The following is a 22,473-nucleotide window of genomic DNA, read 5'->3' as shown; positions in this document are numbered from 1 at the left end:
CGGTCATTGGCGTCCAATAGGCTAAGAAAATCTTAAATCTTAATAAATCGTCAACAAATTTAATATTGTTATGAACATGACCGCCGGTTGATCTATTTTTAAATAACTGTTCTTCTTACTAAACAGACTTAAGAAGGGGCTTATATACGAGTATTCATACAAAATTTAATGTTTCCTACATTTATTTTATTTTTTAAAAGCTTTTACGACCACAGAAACAGATATGGCTGTATGTAATAAAAATAGAACTTTATGACCATGTCAATTAAGTCTAAATTAACTTATCAGAATACCACTTCTCATTTGTAGTCGTAGTTAACAAATACACCTAGTTGTACAGTCAGCAATGAATATAATCTACACAGTAGGTATAGTTAATTTCATTCACCATTGACAATTTAAAAAAAATGCTCATAACTCATTTCATGGCGCTATGAATGAATGAATGAATGAATGAAATCTTTATCTGAAACCATAGAAAAAAAAATACATGGAGTGCTCACTCCACACATCAGTTTTAGTACCAAAAAGACTATTAGCATCTAGCATCGAGTAGCTGAACTATCAGTACTGCTACTTGACAATAGATGTAGCACCGACCGGAAAGTCTTATGCTGTTGAGATAAGACTTTCCGGTCGGAGCTACATCTATTGTCAAGTAGCAGTACTGATAGTTCCGCTACTCGATGCTAGATGTAGACACTGAAATTAATAGTCTAAACTGATTTTCTCTATACTTAAACCGACGACCGGGGTCGTAAAAGTTCTCATTCACACTCGCTTGGTCGTAGGGTGTGAGAGAAAGAGATATGACTCCGGTCGTCAGTTTGGTTTGCGTCTATAGCAACATTACTATTTCACTCCTTTTTTTCATAGAAAATTGGAACTTATTGTTATAAAGTTAAGGTTCTAATTCCAGTGTTATATGCACGCCAAAGCAGCCAAGGAGTCAGCGCTCCTGTACAGATATGATGGTCGCATTTATTTACGTGACAGAGTGATATTGACACATCTCTCGTTCAATCCCGTGGTGTTAAAAAGTGACAGTTGCTTTATCACGTGGATAACTCCGTCCATCATACTCTCGCTGAACTTTTAAATAACAACCGTAGGGTCATAACAATACGTATCATTATTGCATTTTATTATTGGTTGACATTTGACATCATAAAATCACTAATTAATACCAACCTACCTAAAACATCTCGAATCTCAATGTTGACATACAAGATTCAGTATCAATTGACATCAAAAGTTAGTAGATCTGTAGTGAAGATTTACCAGTGAGTTTTGGTTGTCAACTAAAAGTACCTTAGCTTCGGTGGACCTTATATCGTTGCAATAAGGTTCAAGTTCAGTTAATATTTTGGATGGTGCTCTTTCTCCCTCTAATGTTCGTCAAGATGCGCATAGACACGCCTAAGTTTCTCTCTCTTGTTCTTATTGGCGTGTTTCTTCTCTAACTTCCAAGGTTTGCTGATCATCTGCTCGGCTGACTTCGCTCCGACGATGCTGGAAAATGGACTTTATTGTAATGATGTAAGGTTGGATTTAGGACGCCGTCAACTGTGGAAACTCAACATTTGTTTTAAAATATCCGTTATTATTCGCAAACTCGCGTTATTTTATAAGAAAGGTCGTAGTAGTTTGGGTTATATGTGTCGTCGTATTTAACGACGGCAGGAAAATTAACGATTTGCCAGAGTTGACGGCGTCTATTTAAAATAAATATAGGTATGAAGAATACAATTATTAAAAAAAAACAAGGATTTTTATTTACCCATTCAATGTTATTGTAACGAAATGTTGTATTTATAAAAATAATACCCAAGAGACCTGACAAGGATTGCAGCTTTTTTTCAAATAAATGTTTTGCTGTATAAACCCTTTGACCGCTAAAGACGTCAACTGACGTGCGGTTCTACAACCCAATATCAATCTTCGTGCATTTCCGACAAGGGTCACTATTACGCATTGACGTATATCTCAGGACAGTCAGGACTGGCCTTACGGACAATAGGAATGGGGCCTGTACCGCGCTGTGACACCGCTACAACGCGATTAGTTGATGAGTTCGCATCACGCGTGCGATTGGTCGCAACTATTAGTTGCGTTATACTGCACGTTTGGCTCGAATTCGTGAGTGACACCGCTGAACTAGTACCATACAATTTTTAGTGCCCGTAAGGCCGGTCCTGAGATATACGTCAATGCGATTACGCGATAGGCGTGGCGTTCAGAGTGTAAAAAAAATTAAAATGAACCATACACATTCACACAGCTTAACAAAAAAGAAAACTAATTAGAGTGTGGTAAAGTTTTGGTGCTTTCTTCTGATAGATACTTTTGTAATGGTTGGACTGTACAAACAGCAACACTTTTAACTGTCCATCGGTGGACCTTATGCCTTTTGTAATAAGGTTTACGATTTATCAGTTAACAGTGTGGGCGATGGTACAAGTATTTACACCACCTCGAAGGTACTAATTAATATTTCTCTGTGTGTGGTCGCGCAAATTAACGTTAGAAACAAATGAAGGGCGCCAAATAGTGGCGACTTGCCAACGTGGCGTAGAACTTGGTAGGGCTACGCGCAAACTGGCCCAAATGTTTCGTTGTTAGGTAATACTACGAAAAAGTATCGCTGGTCACGATTAAATTCAATGTTTTTTCATCAAGGGTCAATTATTTAACTTCTAAAGGGCCCCTCATCCCCCATAGGTAAGTAATTAGTATTACGGGTAGGACCGTGTCACACTATAGTTCGTTTTTTTCAGCATTAGAAAGAACTTGAAAGAAGGTAAGCGATCTTGACATGTCTCATCATCATCATGTTTAATTGAAAAACGCTTTTTTTAATCAGTAACTATTACTTATGAAAGCAGAAGAATATAAATGATCGTATTAGATTCATAATTGTTACATATTTGCCGTAACTTATTTTTAAATGTGTTTTTCAATTAAAAGACACATCAAGATTGTTTACCTTATTTCTAATGCTAATAAAACGAACTATAATCTCGAGTGTCTCGAGTTAATTTTAACACTTAAACATCAAATATAAAATAGAACACGCAATATAATGATGACTCGCGTTTCTCTTGCCGTGGAGGTAGAGTAGAGTCAGCAAAACTATTAACTTAGCACCCCTGGGGTGTAGTGTAGTGGTTTTGCTGACAGTACCCTGTTCACGAAAGTACAGTCACCAGCAAAAATATATGACTGTGGGCAGCCGTGCAAAAATATCTGATGCTCCATTGGAGGCATAAGTATATGACGACACTACTTCGGTAAAAATATGTGATGCTTTGTGGCCGGCAAAAACATCGTTAGTCTGTATCCGCATATATATCGGATCGGGTCGCTTAAAAATATTTGACGACTCATAAGAATCAAAATTATGTGATTACTGTCATCTGACATAAATTGCAAATACATCGGATGGCAGACGGACCGCCTATATATCTGACACGAAATTATGAAATATGTTATCAATCGGCAAAAACAAACCATACCTGGATAGCATAGAGCCTTAAATTGTATGAAGTGATTTGACAATTTACGAAAAGAGTGCAGACTTGGCATTGCATATGTCTGTCTCACGTATTTCATTTGCAATTTTAAATTGTGACATAAATAAAAATCAGGTCGACTTTTAATAGAAGATGTGTAATAAACCTCCTTCGTACATAAAAAAGAATGATGAAGAAGTCAACTTGTGAGAATGTGACAAGGACAAACAATAATAGCGCTTTCGCTGCTACTCCTACTGAAAGATACATAAGACTGTCCCGTTCGGTCATTTCCCCCGCCCCTCTTGCCAGATCCAGTTATATACTAGATTCATGATTGCAATACGTTACGATTCAAAATTATATCCATTTTATTCCGTTAAATCGATGATAGAATATAATGTGAGACAGACATATACATTGACAAGTCTGCACTGTTTTCGTGAATTGTCAAATCACTTCATACAATTTACGGTTCTATACCAAACATGTACGGTTCGTTTTTGAAGGTCGATAACATATTTGTGATTTTCCAACGTGTCAGATATATAGGCGGTCCGTCGTCCATCCGATCTTTCACAGTGGAGAGATATTTATGCCAGATGAGAGTAATCACATAATTTTGATTTTTATGAGTAATCAAATAAGCTTTTAAGCGACCCGATCCGATATTTATGCGGATACAGACTAACGATATTTATGCCGGCCACAAAGCATCACATATTTTTACCGAGGTAGTGTCGTCATATACTTATATGGTTCCAATGGAGCATCAGATATTTTTGCACGGCTGCCCACAGTCATATATTTATGCTGGTGACTGTACTAGAATGTAATTTTTTTGTATTACTCTCCGTGATCTCATTCAATAGAAGATAGGCGGTGAACATACTTATAGAACAGCACTATCCAAAATTTGTGACGTTTGGAGCTACCTGTCACCTTTTCTGTGTTAAATTTTTTATGTTGTCACAAATAAATGTTTCTGTCTTTTATAATAAATGTTTACCTTCAGAAATGAAAATCTAGATGAGAAATTCGTTTTTACGAGATCACTAGAGCTAGTAATTATAAGTTAAAAATAAATTCGAATGTAAATAAAGGTTTTTAACTCTATACAGTTCTCACGCTATGATAATTTAGCCGCACGGAGGAAAAATCTGTAAATACTTTAACACGGTTATTTTTTTGTACTACTAAGGGCCACTTGCACCATTCGCTAACCCGGGGTTAACCGGTTAAACCGGAGTTACCATAGTTACCAGTACAATTTGACACTGGGTTAACGGTTTAACAGGTTAACCCCGGGTTAGTGGGATGGTGCAAGTGGCGCTAAGAGTAAAGGTCTTCACAAACAAGAAACAGACGGCAAACTGTCCTGAAGATATGAAGATTCTTTTATTTATTCTTTGTATTGTTTTCTGTAATGAGGTGTGCAATAATGTGCAAACATGGGGCGTTATTGCAAACGAAAGTAAGTTAAATCGCGACGGCTTGCCGGAGCGATTTATAAACTCGAGTTATTACGCCCCGAGTTATGCCTGTTTTTCATCACACTTGCGATACAAAAATGAAGTATAAAGACAAAAAACTGTTAATTATGGTATTAGAAACTTCATTACTCCCTAGGGAAAACGCTTTTTCTATTACTCCCGTTAAGCCTGCGTGCAATTCCACATTTACTGAGCGAGTGTGATGAAAAGAGTATTTGTATTGTATTGTATTCTCACCCCATAATCGGTTTTCCTTTGATGTGAGCCGCAGTTTTGTTCATCGCGAAAAACGCCTTGTCGATCTCGGCGGATTTGCTCACCCAACCCTAGAGACAAAATAAAACATTCAATAAAGTATTACAGATAAACATAATTATTTTCCATCGTATTTTCACGGAAACGTACGAACGCGTCTTCAATCAAGAGAGCCTTTACCAGATGGTGTGGTGAAATAGTATTTTACAGTACATATGGGGCTACTTTTCCGCACTAGTGCGTAAAATAGCACTTTTCGTGCGTATGTCGAAACTTTAAAGTGCCATATGTACTGTAAAACGTTGTTCGATACACGTGCGAATAGGTAATTCGCAACTAGTGTCGATTTAAAACACTCCCTTCGGTCGTGTTTTAATTTATCGCCACTCGTTTCGAATTTCCTCTTTTTCACACTTGTATCGAAAATAGCTATTTTCTACTCCCGTACTTTTATTTGTCATTTAAAGGGTCGTGCACACACCTTTAAAACCCTACTTTATAGTTGTCAAGACAAGTCTCTAGTCTATTCCCCAAAAAAGAATTTGTGTATACACGCAGTATCTTTTTGGCGATTTTACGATACTTCGTGTAATGACCACCTTAAAAATATTGAATGAAATACAGTGTTGCCAACCTTATATTAAATGTCATCTCTGACAAATAAGTGAACCATAGACATTTTTTATTACGTTCATTCATTCATTCTTTTCCCGCCCGTACCCTCCATTTTTGCTACTTCTTGAATTAAAAATATTTATTAAATTTACAATTTTATTTCAAAGTAAGTGCTTGGTCGTAGAAAAAGTATTGTATGCTACGTTGTTTAACTGAGTCAAAAAATACTCGTGGCGTCTTTATTAACAATTTTCGGCTTCGCCTCAAATTGTTACCCACGCCACTCGCCTTTTTTGACCCCTCTTAAACAACGGTTGCATAAAATACTATTATGCAACCGTTGTTTAAGAGATGCCATATCCATGGTTTACTTATTTGTCAGAGATGACATTTAAAATAAGATTGGTAACAATGTATTTCATATAATACTATTAAGTGGTCATTACACGAAGAATCGAAAAAGTGCCAAAAAGATACTGCGTACAAATGCTTTTTTGGGGAATAGACTAAAGAGTTGTCTTGACAACTATAAGGTAGGGTTTTAAAGATGTGTGCACGACCCTTATGTCAAATAAAAGTTCGGGAGTAGGAAAAAATCATTTAACTTACTTCCACCACCCTGGTTTCCCTCGGCGTAGGTTTTCTCTTGCTATCCTTGAGTAGTTCCTCTACAGGAGCCGGTGCGGTGCCGGGAGGGAGGGAGGCCTACCGGAGCCCTACAGCAGCGTCTTTTAGTAGGAGACGCGCTGAACGAGATTGGTCTGTCGCACTAATATGACAGTAAGGTACCTTACCCACTTTAGCAGGTAAATACTACCTCTTTGTCTTTGAGCAGAGTATCCTTGAGAAGTACATTTGTTTGTGAATTAGATACTAACCAGGGATGTAACGGATGTGGTTTTATCGGAACCGAAAGCGGAACCAGATGTTTTAAATTTAGTTTATCGGAACCAGAAACGGAATCGGAACCGAAAACGGAACCAGAACCGGAGCCTGAGTCAGTCCTATCAGTAGGTATACATTACACAACACAACACATACGAATAGGTACTTTAAATTCGAAAACACGGATAAACCAGAACATCTAATTACTGCAGCACGTGGCAAGCGGGGCTATGAGCGAATGACTGGTATAAACCTGTTTGTTTTTGATGTACACCGCTCATGTCCCGTTGCCGCGCTAAGCATTGACATCCGATATAACTTCCGTTTCAAAAGTAACGGAACCGGAACAGAAACGGATGTGTAATACCAAACGGAAGTTCCGACTTAACGGAAACGGAGCTCCGTAACATCCCTGATACTAACCTCAACCGCCCTGGTTTCCCTCGGTGTAGGTTTCCTCTTGGTATCCTTGAGTAGTTCCTCTACAGGAGCCGGTGCGGTGCCGGGCGGGAGGCAGGCCCAACGGAGCCGACCCGCAGCAGCGTCTTTTAGTAGCAGACGCGCTGAACGCGATTGGTCTGGTTGACCCGCCGCGGTCATAAAGCCGCGGTTAACTGTATGATACAAAAACATACAGTATTAGGCCCACTTACACCATCCCTTTAACCCGGGGTTAAGCGGTTAAACCTTTAACCTACTGTCAAATTGTACTGGTAACCATGGTAACTGCAGGTTTAACTGGTTAACCCCGGGTTTGTGGAATGGTGCAAGTGGGCCTTAGGTACATAAATTTTGCGATTAAGTACATTTTTTTACAATAAGGTACTAAAACAGTAAAAGAGATAACATTATCGATCAATACATATTATAAAACAAAGTCCCCTGCCGCGTCTGTCTGTCTGTATGTTCGCGATAAACTCAAAAACGACTGAATGGATTTTCATGCGATTTTCACCTATGAATATAGTGATTCTTGAGGAAGGTTTAGGTTTAGGTGTATAATTTGTAAAGGTTTTGTGTAAATTATTGAACTACCCGCGCGAAGCCGGGGCGGGTCGCTAGTTATGTAATAAAAAGCAAAAACATCATCTAACAGAATTAACAGAAACAGCTTGCACAAAGTTATCGTTTTCAGGGTTTTCGGGGATGGAAAGTTCAATAAAGTGATTGAGATTTGACCATCATCTTCACATTAGACTAAGCGATGCATAGAAACTTGTTTGCGGGGGCCAGTTATCTCTGCAGCTTACCGTACATATGTCTGAAATAAATGTTTTTTTTTTCAAACCCCGAAAGTATACTCACATGCATGTGCAGTAAGTATCTGCTTGTAGTTGAGGTCGCCATCGTCTTGTGGCAGCAAAAGCCCGTATTTCTGCTCGAACACATGTTTGCCAACAAGTTGGCAGAGCCGCGCCATCGCCGCGTCGTGAGCCCGCATCTGGACAAAAAGTACAATTTATATAAATGGCAAAACTAGATAAGATAAAAACATTATCCAGGACGTTAACAATAACATATAAAAACTTCAATGAATGAAACAACTATAAAATAATTTCCATCTGAGAAGAAGACTGAAGTTTTCAATGAACATCGAATCGACAATATTATTAATTTTTCTCAAAAATGGACGGCAAAGTCGACGTTGCCGGTAAAAAAATAGGTCGCGAAGTGCGTAGTTTATGGTCATTCAAAAAATTAAAAAGATAAAAACATTGCAGTCTCGATTTCGGGACTGCAATGTTGCATACAAATTCCATTATTTAACGAGTTCCAAACTTTTTAAAACTTTAAATGGCCATATCAAATGAAGGCATAGATTAGATTAGATTAGATTAGATATATTTATTTCTTAAAGAAAAAGACACAGTATTTTACACAACAGGATAAAACAAAGGCTTTCATTAAAAGATCGTCAATTTAACATTAAAAACAGAAAGAAAAAAAAATATAAGAATATAAAATTTACAAATAAAACAATGTCATAATAAAAAGAAATGTTAATGTATACATAGCTAGGGCCAACCTAGGTATTGTCGAATGTCAAGAACAAAAAAAAAAAAAAAAAAAAAAAAAAAAAAAAAAAAAAACAGTTGTCAATAACTTCATCAGATTATTTAAATAAAATAAAAATATATTAAATGTCAACGATCTTAATAGGTAACGAAAAAATAATAATAATAATATCAATGGAAATGTCAAAATTCATATAAAATTTAATTAAATAGGTCCATTAACCTTTTAACCGCCAGCAATTTTTGATAGAGCGTGCTCGTGTCGCCATCGACAGTAATTGTACCACGCAGAGTAAGGTTGGCATAGTTACGGGAGTTATAAATGTGCTGTAATAACCAAATCAGATCTTTGTCTTATTTATCAGACTGTGGCGAAATGATGGATATGTAATGTCCATACCCCGCAACGGAGCTACGAGGGGCGTTCAAAATATTCTCGGTATTGATATCTTACAACCTCTTCTAAAATTTCTTTCGTTACTGGCCGCTAAGGTTTATTCATTGACATTAAAAAAAAGTATAATTCGAACCGAGATGTTCTTTTGTTTTTCTGCAATTGCTGAACAAACATGAACATCATGTGGGAATTGACAATGTTAACTAAATTAGAACATCGATGCGTGATAAAATTCTTGACAAAACAGGGTAAAAATCAAAAAACCATAAAAGAGGAAATGGATTGTGTTTACCGTGAGTCTGCTCCTTCTTTATCTACCATTCAAAAGTGGTCAAGCGAGTTTAAACGTGGAAGGGAGAGTGTTGAAGACGACCCTAGACCTGGCCGGCCTGTAGTAGCTACTTCACAAGAAAATATTGATAAAGTGGAAAAACTTATATTGGAAGATGGTCGAGTGAAGGTAAAATCTATAGCACAAGTAACCAATCTCTCTATTGGTACCGTACATGATATTATCCATGACCATCTTAATATGTCAAAAGTAAGTGCAAGATGGGTTCCGCGAATGCTGACTCGGCTTCAAAAAGACATGCGTGTAGCTTGTTGTTCCGATTTTATTGACCTGTGCGGTGAAAATCCTGATGAGGTGCTGCAAAGAATAGTTACTGGAGATGAAACCTGGGTTCATCATTATGACCCAGAGAGTAAACAAGAGTCCATGCAGTGGCACATTAAGGGTTCAGCTCATCCCAAGAAGTTCAAGGTCATCCCTTCAGCTGGCAAGGTCATGGCCACGATATTTTGGGATTGTGAAGGAGTATTACTGATCGATTATAAAGAAAAAGGTGTAAATATCACAGGACAGTACTACGCTAACATTCTACGTCAATTAAAGGATGCAATCAAAGAAAAGAGGCGAGGAAAGTTAACCAAAGGTGTTATGCTTCTGCATGACAACGCCCCCGTCCATACTGCTCATATTGCCAAGGCAGCTATTGTTGAATGTGGGTTTGAAACTGTTACTCACCCACCGTATAGTCCGGACTTAGCCCCCAGCGACTTCTTTTTGTTCCCCAATCTTAAAAAGGATCTGCGTGGAAATAAATTTTCCGATGATGAAGCATTGAAGGCGGCAGTGGAGGAGCATTTTTACACCAAAGATAAAAAATATTTTTATGCAGGATTAAAAAAAATAATTGATCGATCTTTTAAGTGTATGAACATAGGGGGGGAGTATATTGAAAAATAAAAATATCAAACTTTTCGTACTTGTTTGTTTTCATTCTCATACCGAGAATATTTTGAACACCCCTCGTAGCAAAACCGTAGCAAATGACAGTTTTGTGTCAGGGTTGGCGATTATGATGAACCATTTTGCTTTAACTTTATTGTATGTAAGATTAATAAAATTGATCGAGAACCCTGTTGACCCTCTTCCGATATAACTCGGTTTAATTTACTGTCAAATAATATAAATTAACAAATCAATGTCAATATTAGATGCGTTTCAATGTAGGTATCTGTTATTTTGTTTATAAAATCACGTTTTTTTTCGCATTTCTTTCAAATATTAACATGGAATTTTCATTGCTTGAAAATATTGGTGTGTTTGAAAACAAAGAAAAAATATTTTTTGTAAGTACTTTAGTTTATGCGTAGTAGTGATAACCCTGACGTACAACTGCTACAGATTTGCTAGCTCGGTTGCGAGGTATGGTAATGTCTTATATATCAAACTCTGGCGGTTAAAGGGTTAAACAGCCAAATAGATGATCAGCACTTATTATTATAATGTTGGTACCGCGACTATTTAGGTGTCTCAAATACGTTGGCGTATTTTCAGCAGAAAAATACACTTCTTTTTTTTTTTTAAGGCGGAAAGCAAATCTTTTTAATGGTTTTACTTTTTTCTGTAAAAATTAGAACATTGCTTCTGTAAAATATTTCCATATCTTGCACCATTTTTGAGAAAAGCACTATATATGACTCGGCTGGAAGGCTACTTGCTGGCTTCGGATTCAATTAAACGGACTCCCAAGGTCGTCCGTTTAAAACGAATCCTCAGCCTGCAAGTAGCTACTTCCGAACCTCGACAATAATGTACTATTACAGTACATCTGGTGCTTCATTGCGACACCCTGTGCTGTTTATACTTAAGCACATTACGTAACTACGTCAAAAATTTTCATGGGCCTTATGTACTGTAAAACGTTGTATGATACACGTGCGAATAAGTATTTCCTATTTTTCGCACTTGTATCGTAAATAACTATTATTACCTGATCAATAGGTAAGACGGCCGTTAGGAGTAAGTCTGGAGCCACGGCGTATGCAGGCAGCACCAGGCCGGGACAGTCCAGCACTTGCAGGTCTCCGTCCAACACCAGGCTCTGGATGTGTGTGGGGACACTATTGTACCTGGTCTATAGGCAGGACAGCCGTCAGCAACAAGTCTGGAGCCACGGCGTATGCAGGCAGCACCAGGCCGGGACAGTCCAGCACTTGCAGGTCTCCGTCCAACACCAAGCTCTGGATGTGTGTGGGGACACTATTGTACCTGGTCTATAGGCAGGACAGCCGTCAGCAACAAGTCTGGAGCCACGGCGTATGCAGGCAGCACCAGGCCGGGACAGTCCAGCACTTGCAGGTCTCCGTCCAACACCAAGCTCTGGATGTGTGTGGGGACACTATTGTACCTGGTCTATAGGCAGGACAGCCGTCAGCAACAAGTCTGGAGCCACGGCGTATGCAGGCAGCACCAGGCCGGGACAGTCCAGCACTTGCAGGTCTCCGTCCAACACCAAGCTCTGGATGTGTGTGGGGACACTATTGTACCTGGTCTATAGGCAGGACAGCCGTCAGCAACAAGTCTGGAGCCACGGCGTATGCAGGCAGCACCAGGCCGGGACAGTCCAGCACTTGCAGGTCTCCGTCCAGCACCAAGCTCTGGATGTGCCGCGTGTGGCCGGGCATTGAGCTCACGCTCACCTACAATTCATTTACATATAAAATCCAAGTTTGCTATAATTATTTATACCAGCCATTCTCAAAGTGTGTTCCGCGGAACCCTAGGGTTCCGCGACACCCCTGCAGGGGTTCCGCAAGAATCTAGAATAATTTAGAATAATAAAATAAGCATAATTATTATGCTTATTAACAAAAAATACACTTCTAAAAACTATTGTTTTATTGTAGGGTTCCATCAAGTATTTCGCTTTCCAAAAGGGTTCCGTCAAAAAAAAAGATTGAGAACCGCTGATTTAGACATATTCGACTTCCTTGAGATGGACTAAAATAAATTAAAATAATAAAGAAAATAACATACCAAAAGAAGGCTAAGGTAGTCTGAAGAAATCGCTCTTCAGCGATAAGACCGCATGTTGTCTAACTCTATTTTAAATCAATTGTATTCTTTAAGTTGTATCTTTTACTGAGATGAGCCAATACTTAGAATTAAATAGATTTCATACGCGTGACTAATAAGCGCCACTTGCACCATCCAACTATGTCAAATTGTACTGGTAACCATAGTAGCTCCAGGTTTAACCGGTTAACCCCGGGTTAGTGAATGGAACAAGTGGCCCTAAAGACATTAAAATTTTTAATAAAATAATTTTAATTGTTCCCTAGTTATTTCTTTTACTTATTAACATAAAACAATTACCTTCTTAGTCTGCATCAGCACATTGACAGTACTAGATTTCCCCACATTCGGATAACCTATCATACCAACAGTAACCCTAGGCGGGTCCTTCAAATACCCCAATTCCTGCTGTTTCAATACCTCCAACAGCCGATTTCTATCAAAAATCTCATATGAATTCTCCACCCTCTTTTCAGTATCTGTAGTATCCTCACTTTGCAAAGGTTCTATCGGCGTCCCTAATCGCAGACTCTCTAGAACCATGTCTAAACTATCTTGTATCTTGCTCAATCTATCAGCAGTACTAGAAACGGCGCTATCGAGATCTTGGATCTGCTTTTTGAACAATTCTATATCTTCTTCCGTGGATCTTAAGGCTTCTTTTTCATCGTCTGAATCGGCTGACTCTGTGTCGGAGTCCGAGTTTGGTTTTTCTGTTTCGCTCTCTTCGGAGATTCTTCTGTCTTTGTTTGTTTCTTTCGCGGCGGAGAAAAATATTATAGGAACATTCTGTAAGAGGAAAAAGTTTTAAGCGCCACTTGCACCAACCCACTAACCCGGGGTTAAGCGGTTAAACCCTTAACCCAGTGTCAAATTGTACTGGTAACCATGGTAACTACAGGTTTAACAGGTTAACCCCGGGTTAGTGGGTTGGTGCAAGTGGCGCTAAGAGGTAGGAATTTGTGGTTAACCAATTCAATTCAAATAAATATTTTAAAGAAATTATGGTTCGTTAAAATTCATTTTTTGTGACATTTTTTTTTCTAAATACCACTCGACACTCGTACTCGTACATAGAATAAACCAAACTTAATCTAGTGACTATTGAATTGACAAAATCTTTACATAGCAAGTTATTCGTTATTTACCGAATAATACTTTTTGGGTTGCTTCATGGATAAGTAAATATTCCTCGTGCAAGTCATATCCAGATTTATGCATTATAGAGGGTTTATTTTTTCGAAAATAACAAATACGCGTGTTCTTTTTGGCTATTCAATTTGTCATTAAGTTCAGATTAAGGGCATTACTTATTTAACGTAGGTGTGGTAAGTACATATATCACTCAATTGTCTGGGAAACTGCTCCGAGACATAATTCATTACTCTCCGCCGTTATCGTACAGTCAGCAATAGCTGCTAAGCGGGCGATGTGTTCAAAATATTCTTAACACGACTTTATTGTTAAGAGAATAAGAGCGCGTCAAGGTAAGCTCAGCTTAGCAACTTCTGCTGCGAACACTGACATTAAGATATCTGTATGTAGTACTTTTATTTAATCTGTGAAACTTCAAACTTACCTCTTTGCCGAAATACTCTGCCCACGCTTTCCTTTCATACTCTGTGGTCAAATCGGCCTTGTTCAGAAGTAAGATACATTTGCATTTCTGCTCACTTGCGTACTTCTCCAAGTCGGCACACCTGTTTAATTAAGCAAGTTGAAAAAGGCTTCAAAATAGTACCTATTAAAGTAAGTTTTAGAATGTTTCCCGTAGGAGGCGTAGGATATTCCGAGAAATTTCCGAAATCGTTCTATGTGGAAAGTTTTGCAGTCTTGGAACTTTCTATCAGAAGAGTCCCTGTAAACCAGGGCTCGGAACCGGTTTTTTTAACCCATAATAGCCCAGTATTTTTAATTATTTTATGCTCTTTAGCTTTACGTAGAACTGAATCATGTATTTAGGTAACAACTTCGTATTATTAGACTGTCCCATTAAAAATGAAATAATAAACCAAAGAAATAAACAGAACATAATAATATCGGTATTTTTTGTATGAAGAAAAAACCGGCTCGGAGCCTTGCTGTAAACTTTACACTGTAAAGTATCCAGGTTCTTAGTTCCATACTGGCTTTTGCGACGCACCTATTATAGTGTAGATTAGGTTAAGTTTCCGAAAATATTGTAAATTCTTATTTATAATAAACAGTTTAATTTTTTATTTTTTTTTACCTTGAATCCTTTCTCCGCGCGGGGTGGCTTCTCATTATGAGAAATAAACATGTGTCATTCACGAGTGAGTGATTTAAATGAACTATACTTGGTCAACCAGATTTTGACAGTAGAAAAAGGCGGCAAATTTGAAAAATGTAGGCGCGAAGGGATATCGTCCCATAGAAAGTTTGAATTTGTATGGAAGCGCTGGTGGCCTAGCGGTAAGAGCGTGCGACTTGCAATCCGGAGGTCGCGGATTCGAACTCCGGCTCGTACCAATGAGTTTTTCGGAACTTATGTACGAAATATCATTTGATATTTACCAGTCGCTTTTCGGTGAAGGAAAACATCGTGAGGAAACCGGACTAATCCCAATACGGGCCTAGTTTACCCTCGGGGTTGGAAGCTCAGATGGCAGTCGCTTTCGTAAAACTAGTGCCCACGCCAATTACTGGGATTAGTTGCCAAGCGGACCCCAGGCTCCCATGAGCCGTGGCAAAATGCCGGGACAACGCGAGGAAGATGATGATGATGAGAAAGTTTGAATTTTGCGCCTTTTTTTACTGAAAAGATTTGGTTGACCAGCTATATATCATTTGATTACAAGATACAAGACACAGACTTGCTCGTTTCGCTCGTCTATCACAGTGTTACTTGCTCGCTCTTTCCCACTCATGAATCTCATGATTTGAATGAGTCGGAATGAGAGGGTTAGGATCACTATTGTGATGACTATGACGACCGGTCTGGCCTAGTGGGTAGTGACCCTGCCTGTGAAGCCGCGGTCCTGGGTTCGAATCCCAGTAAGGGCATTTATTTGTGTGATGAGCACAGATATTTGTTCCGGCGTCATGGTTGTTTTCTATGTATTTAAGTATTTGTATATTATATCTGTCGTTGTCTGAGTACCCACAACACAAGCCTTCTTGAGCTTACTGTGGGGCTTAGTCAATTTGTGTAAAAAAAAATGTCCTATAATATTATTTATTTTATTTATTTATTATTATTTTATTGTAGCAAACCTGAACAGCAGCGGGTTTCTGGCGTCTAGTAGTATGAGCACAACGTCTGCTTTCTCGAGCGTCCGCCAGAGTTGCTTCCATAGCTCTATGTTACGTTCATATGGTGTCAGCGCGGCTCCTAGCTTCGCCTGAGGAAAAATACAATACTGAATATAGTTATAGTACCTACATATGGGGCACCTTTACCGCACGTGGATTTGTTAAAGGACAACGAACAAAGATCTCAATTTATATCCTTGTTAAAATGCTATAACTTTAGACCCTTAATCTCTTCAGTCACCTATAGCTGTGGTAATGCCCAATCATGCCTTGATAATTTTCTAACCAATGTCCCTGAGAACTTTATACAAGAACTGCAGATTGAAAATAACGGTTTGTCTGATGGACACGCAGGCCTTTTTTGTAATCTAATTTTCCCTGATATTGATAAATCCTACATAAAAGATGAGTACATATTAGTTAAGCGCAGGCTTTTCAGTGATAGAAATAAGGAAACCTTTAGAAGAAATATTATAAGTATTAAGTGGGAAAGCTTAGGCATAAATAGTTTTCTAAGGGTATTCTACGATATATTTAATAAAAGTTTTCCATCAAAACAAACTAAAGTTAAAGTTAATAAGGACAATAAATTAAAATGGATTACAAAGGGACTAAAAATATCAAGCCAAACAAAGCGTTGTTTAATGAATGCCAATTTAGCAACCAATCACGATACAGTCATTCAATTTAAAAATAACTATGTCAGACTATACAGGAAAGTGGTAAAATGTGCAAAAAAAATGGCAGTACAAGCTGCTATATCCAAGTCAAAAAACTCTGCTAAAGCCATCTGGAAAGTTGTAAATAAACATAGAAATAAGAACACTCTAAAAGCAACGCAGAAACTAATCATAAAGACAGAAAACAAAATTATAGATAAAACACAGGATACTGTGGAGTTTTTTTCGTCTTACTTTAATAGTAGCAAATGTCTGAGCCCTAATGGTGGTTTAAGCAAGGCGCAAAAAATTCTACAAGAATGTTCTTCACCTGTATTAAACGATATGTCGTGGGAATATGTAACTCCTGTCGAAATAGCATCAATTGTTAAGAAAATGGAGATGAAGAAATCGACAGGTATTGACGATCTTCCAATCTCTTTAATCAAAGATAATATTGACATATTGGCTGTACCATTGTCAATCTTTTTTAATAATTGCTACGAGGAAGGAGTATTTCCTGAGCAGTTAAAGGTGGCCAAAGTAGCACCGGTTTATAAAAAAGGCTTGAAAAGTGATCCACATAACTATAGACCAATTTCGCTCTTACCAATATTATCAAAAATATTTGAGAAATTAATTAAATCTAGACTTGTTGAACATTTGGAGTGCAATAATGTTATAAATGAAAGACAATATGGCTACCAAAAGAATGTAGGCACTAGTGATGCAATTGAGAGGCTTATTGATGATGTAGTTATTAACTTAAATAATAAATTCAAGGTTGCTGGTGTGTTTCTTGATCTGACGTCTGCATTCGATACGGTTGATCATGAAATTCTATTGTACAAGCTGAATTACTGTGGCGTCAGGGGCAAGGTATTAGAACTCTTCACGTCATACTTGTTAAACAGGAAAATGCTAGTAGAGATGAAATCGATAGAAGATGGATGTCAGAAAGTATACCGTTCCAGATTTGCTAAAATTAATAAAGGGGTGCCGCAGGGCTCTATTCTCGGACCTATTCTTTTTGTAATATTTGTCAATGATTTAATTGATTGCATTTGTAAACAATTTGACGATGTTGGAGTAGTAGTCTTTGCAGACGACACAAACGCGATAGTTTCCTCAACTAATACAGAAGAACTGAACAATAAAGTAAATGCAGTGCTCAAATTGTTTCAGACATGGTTCAATAGCAATAATCTAATATTGAATATGAATAAAACAAAAGTTATGCTTTTTAGAACAACGTCTAGGAGTAGAGAGTCCTTACACGTTAACTTAGAAGGTTCTGACATTGCCACTGAAGATTGCGTTAAATTCCTTGGAATACATCTAGATAGTGATCTTAACTGGAGAGAAGAACTCAAGTCGCTGGAAAATAGCATCAGCTCAGCTTGCTATGCACTAAGGAGCTTACGCGACGAAGTTACTATAAAGCAACTAACGTCTGTGTATTACGCATTAGTAGAGTCTCGGTTGCGATACAGCATTAAGTTTTGGGGTCAAAGCTACAAATATAATATAAATAAAGCATTTGTTGCCCAAAAACGTGCCATCAGAATCATGGTCCGAATCCCATGGTGGCAGTCGTGTAGGGAGCACTTTGCCCGGCTCAAAATTCTTACGGTACCCTGTCTCTACATTCTGGTCTTGCTGACTGGTGTGGTTAAACACTTAGACAGATACGAGACCGAGGAAGAAAGAATTTCTAGAATGAACACACGCAGGAAGGACTTGGACAACTTAATAGCGCCTAAATTGAAAGTTGTTCACCATTGTGTGCGATATCAAGCAATAAAATTGTATAACTGCCTCCCCATCGATCTGAAATCAATACATAATGTAAACAAGTTTAAATGCCGTCTAAGGGACCTCTTAATTACTAAATGTTACTACCAGGTTAATGACTTTATTTGTAATTTATAAGTTATTGTATAATATTCATAACGTGACTGAACTGACATAAAAGGCTTATTATTATCATTTTGTATACCTAGCTTAAGTTAAATGCATGTTGTTTATAAAAGTGTGATTAATTTAATTTAATTCAGTAGCTTGTAAGTTAAATTTCCGACATGATTGTAAAATTGTTATGGAATAAACTATCTTATCTTATCTTATCTTACTCGTGCGATAATTAGCGCATTACGCAACTATGTCGAAAATTTAAAGCGCCATATACTGTAAAACGTTGTACGATACACGTGGGAATAGGTAATTTGCAACTCGTGTCGATTTAAAACACTCGGTAGTGTTTTAATTTATCGCCACTCGTTTCGGATTTCCTCTTTTCCGCACTTGTATCGTAAATAACTATTATAGGCTCAGGTTTCCCTACAAACAAAGACTGATTACCGCTATGTTTCAAATATTTAATTATAAAGATTTTTCTTAATTATGGAAAAACAACTGAATGGATTTAGATGAAACTTTATAGTACATTTACATTCAATAACATAACAATATTATATAGCTTAACTTGGAAAATTACATAGGGTACCTACTATTTAATGCCAAAATTATTTTACTAAAGGTTTAAAAAAATGGGGCTGGAGCTGGAACAATAGCTTTAAGGGGAAGGTGGAAAAAGACTTCTGCATGGACAAAGTTGCAGCACAGTCTTGTATAAATGTACCTGTAAGTCATTGAGGTGGTGACGCCAGTCCAGGAAAGATTCTCTTTCCCGGTTGATCTGCTCCTCCGCAGTTATGCCTGGACTCCAAGCTGGCCTGTAAAAGTAAAACAAGATAAACATGAATTACTATAGATTCCAAGGGCGCAGCAACCAGAGAGAGATTTAAGGTCTCCGATTCACCTTGGGCAAAACCGCTTTTGTACAGTCAACATCAAAAATATGTTTACATTTTTCGCCTTATTACGAAGGAGCAAGGTGCAAAAGTGTAAACATATCTTTGACATTGACTGTATCTCCGCATGTTCTCAACAGAACTAATTCTCAACTAATCCTCATGAGCAGATTTTGTGAGCAGGTTTCATGATTAAATAAATTTTTCAAAATGGCAGAGCTACGGGTGTTCTTGATGTCTACAGCAGCTTACAGAGCTACTACTAGTATTAATATTAATTAATGAGTAAGTTTTCAATTTGACTGACATAAGTACCTATATGTTTATTTGATAACCCCACAAAACAATTTTGTACACCTGCATTGTGGGTAAAACATAGATCAAACAGACCTATATTATTGTACATAATTATCTACTATTCTTATTGTAAACTATTGTTAACAAAATAAATTATTTTAATTCAATCGACTGATCCTGACCTTCTAGGCACTGTGAGTGGCTCATCAAAGTTAGGCTGGGAAGTGGCTGCCTCCACCTCACTCGGCACAGACTTCACATATTTCAGGTTCATCTTCTCAGCTGTGAACTCCCTTTGCGCCAGCTCTGCAGTAGACAAGAACTCTTGCAGTGAAGACTCGGCTGTTACCGACTGCAGGTTCAGCCGACCCCAGTCGTAGCCATCATTGATCTCTGTTGTGTGAAGCTGGAATCAACCATAAAAATAATTTCAAACTGATGTATCCATTAAAAATAAAAGATGATGTTTAACCCCTCGTTTCCCAGGACCTCTCAAATCCATACAATTCCGGCTCATATTGGAGCCACTGGGATCTGACAGGTTAAGCATAGGCGGCAAAATGTTCCCCATGCAAGCACTCAAGTTTCATGAAAGACGTGAGTCTAGGGTTAAAGTTACAGTGTTCATGAAATACTGCTAATAAATAGTACTACTTCAGGTGAGACTAACATACATACATATGTATATCACAATTCACACTGTTTCAATTGAATTAGAACCAAATAAAGTATCATTTCTTGTTTCATTGCTTTCTCACACAATCGAAATTCATCTTAATTGACTATACAACAAGATTCAAATTTAAAAAATAGGAAAATGTTGCATGGGCCTTGCGAGGCGTAATTACCTGAATAAAATCACTACATAGTATAAAACAAAGTGGCTTCCCGCTGTCTGTCTGTCCCTATCTATGCTTAGATGTTTAAAACTACGCAACGGATTTTCTTATCAATAATAATAATAATAACCCGTGCGAAACGGGGGCGGGTCGCTAGTAAATAATAAATTAAACTGAATTTCTTGCAATTTGGAGCTTAAAAACATATTGCAAATCATTAACAAATACGAAGTTGAATTTTATTAACCTGATTCGATTGAAGGTAGGTTACTTTTCACAAAAACAATCAATATTTTGTACTCACAACATGTATACCGCTTTGACAGAACCAAAACAGCTATTCTGTATGCAAGCGGTCATAGAATAGTTGTAAAATGATAATATTAATCGTGTAGTTAACGAAATTAAAGAAATTGTAAACAAATTACCATTGTGTCTTCAACATGTTTTTTGTGTCGATTCTTGGAAAATCTGTCTTTGATGAGAGCGCGACCTAACGAATCCTTATTCTTCTTCCCCATTTTTCACATGTGTTTGAACCAGTGTTTTATTAAATTATTTAAATGCATGCATATGCAAGTATGAAGTAAAGTAAATGCAATACAGCCAATACAGTCTCACTCAATTGTCAAGAAACACATGTTTTGTTTTGACACTTGATTCTCGTTGGGTATGTTCGGAAACAAAAATAAAATTTAATATTTATGCATAAAAACGTTGCTATTTATGTTCAGTGTTCATAGAAATAAAGTTTACTTTACTAAAATAGAATATGCTATTTACTGGTTGAAATTTTCAACTGGGTTTTAGACATTAAACTGCAACGTGACTTATCAATTCACAAACATTTCTGAACGCGCCCCGGCTCTTTTGCAAAGAAATAAGTATACAGGGTGAATAAGCCACACATGTAGATGGGGCAAGTTACATGTAGATCAAGATATAGGTAAGTATACTTGGTCAACCAGATCTTGACAGTAGAAAAAGGCGGCAAATTTGAAAAATGTAAGAGCGAAGGGATATCGTCCCATAGAAAATTTGAATTTCGCGCCTTTTTTTACTGACAAGATTTGGTTGACCAGCTATATATCTGTTACAACTTACAAGTTTATACAGTTATTTCATTTTATATAAAGGCCCCAGTACACAATGGGCCATCGCCGGCCACTCCAAGGGACGCATTTATGCATTAGAGCAGCGGTTCTCAATCTTTTTTTTTGACGGAACCCTTTTGGAAAGCGAAATACTTGATGGAACCCTACAATAAAACAATAGTTTTTAGAAGTGTATTTTTTTATTAATAAGCATAATAATTATGCTTATTTTACATTATTTTATTATTCTAAATTCTTGCGGAACCCCTGCAGAACTTTGAGAATGGCTGCATTAGAGGGAGCAAGTGATATTGCTATCTCATTCTACCGCATGGCTGCGTCCCTTGGAGTGGCCGGCGATGGCCCATTGTGTACTGGGGCCTTAAGATAAACTTTATTGAGCCATTTAATATGAAAGCAGTTTAAAAAAAATACACTTTATTTTATTAAACAATTTTTAATTAGTTGAAAATATTAAAGAGTTACAAAAATATAAGGATACCTATAATATTAGGTAATATAGTTATATAATAATCAGTATAATCACAGATTATTTATTCTTATAATAATTACACTTCCGATGAATGAGGAGTCTCTACCTACCCTCTATTTGTATAGTACAGATTATCCATTTACATTTATCAGTAGATATAATACAATAAGGGTAACCTACTAGCTCACGTATACTTATGCAGGTTTTTTTTGTTTACCTTACTCATATCCAGAATAACTTTCTAATAAAGAAAATAAAATAAGAACCATCGTATTCTCATACCGCATATTATTAGACGGAAACATTGCCATATTGTAAACCTCACTATGAGTAGTGAGGTTTACAAATTTTACAGTGGATGATTATGGAGTGATGGTGTAATGAGTTACACCATAATACCTAATCGTATCCAATGCATATGAATGATTTAAACAACATGATCAGGAATACACTCTGACGCTTACCTACT

General features: G+C 37.4%; 1 protein-coding gene across 1 annotated transcript; it reads right to left on the bottom strand.

Moving 5' to 3' along the window:
• Positions 1-1,279: 1,279 nt before the first annotated feature.
• Positions 1,280-20,980, bottom strand: LOC134652128 (large subunit GTPase 1 homolog). Its single transcript, XM_063507296.1, has 11 exons — positions 20,846-20,980; positions 19,761-19,984; positions 19,110-19,203; positions 15,771-15,898; positions 14,116-14,236; positions 12,837-13,325; positions 12,008-12,160; positions 8,066-8,201; positions 7,184-7,374; positions 5,243-5,331; positions 1,280-1,512 (listed from the first exon to the last, which is right to left on the bottom strand). Exons 1-11 carry the CDS (start codon positions 20,936-20,938, stop codon positions 1,389-1,391), a joined length of 1,842 nt encoding a protein of 613 aa, XP_063363366.1. The 5' UTR covers positions 20,939-20,980; the 3' UTR covers positions 1,280-1,388.
• Positions 20,981-22,473: the final 1,493 nt, after the last annotated feature.

The sequence above is a fragment of the Cydia amplana genome, chromosome 11 (genome assembly GCF_948474715.1).
Source record: "Cydia amplana chromosome 11, ilCydAmpl1.1, whole genome shotgun sequence".
Taxonomy (NCBI): domain Eukaryota; kingdom Metazoa; phylum Arthropoda; class Insecta; order Lepidoptera; family Tortricidae; genus Cydia; species Cydia amplana.
Note: the sequence above shows the minus strand (reverse complement) of the source record. Positions and strands in the feature narration are given on the sequence as shown.

Bases quoted from the DNA above. Each gene is read 5' to 3' on its own strand.
- LOC134652128 (XM_063507296.1), bottom strand. From the start codon at position 20,938: ATGGGGAAGAAGAATAAGGATTCGTTAGGTCGCGCTCTCATCAAAGAC. The intron at 19,985-20,845 runs GTAATTTGTTTA...GGTTGATTCCAG, and splicing joins AACATGTTGAAGACACAATG to CTTCACACAACAGAGATCAA. The intron at 14,237-15,770 runs GTTTGCTACAAT...TTAATTAAACAG, and splicing joins AGAAACCCGCTGCTGTTCAG to GTGTGCCGACTTGGAGAAGT.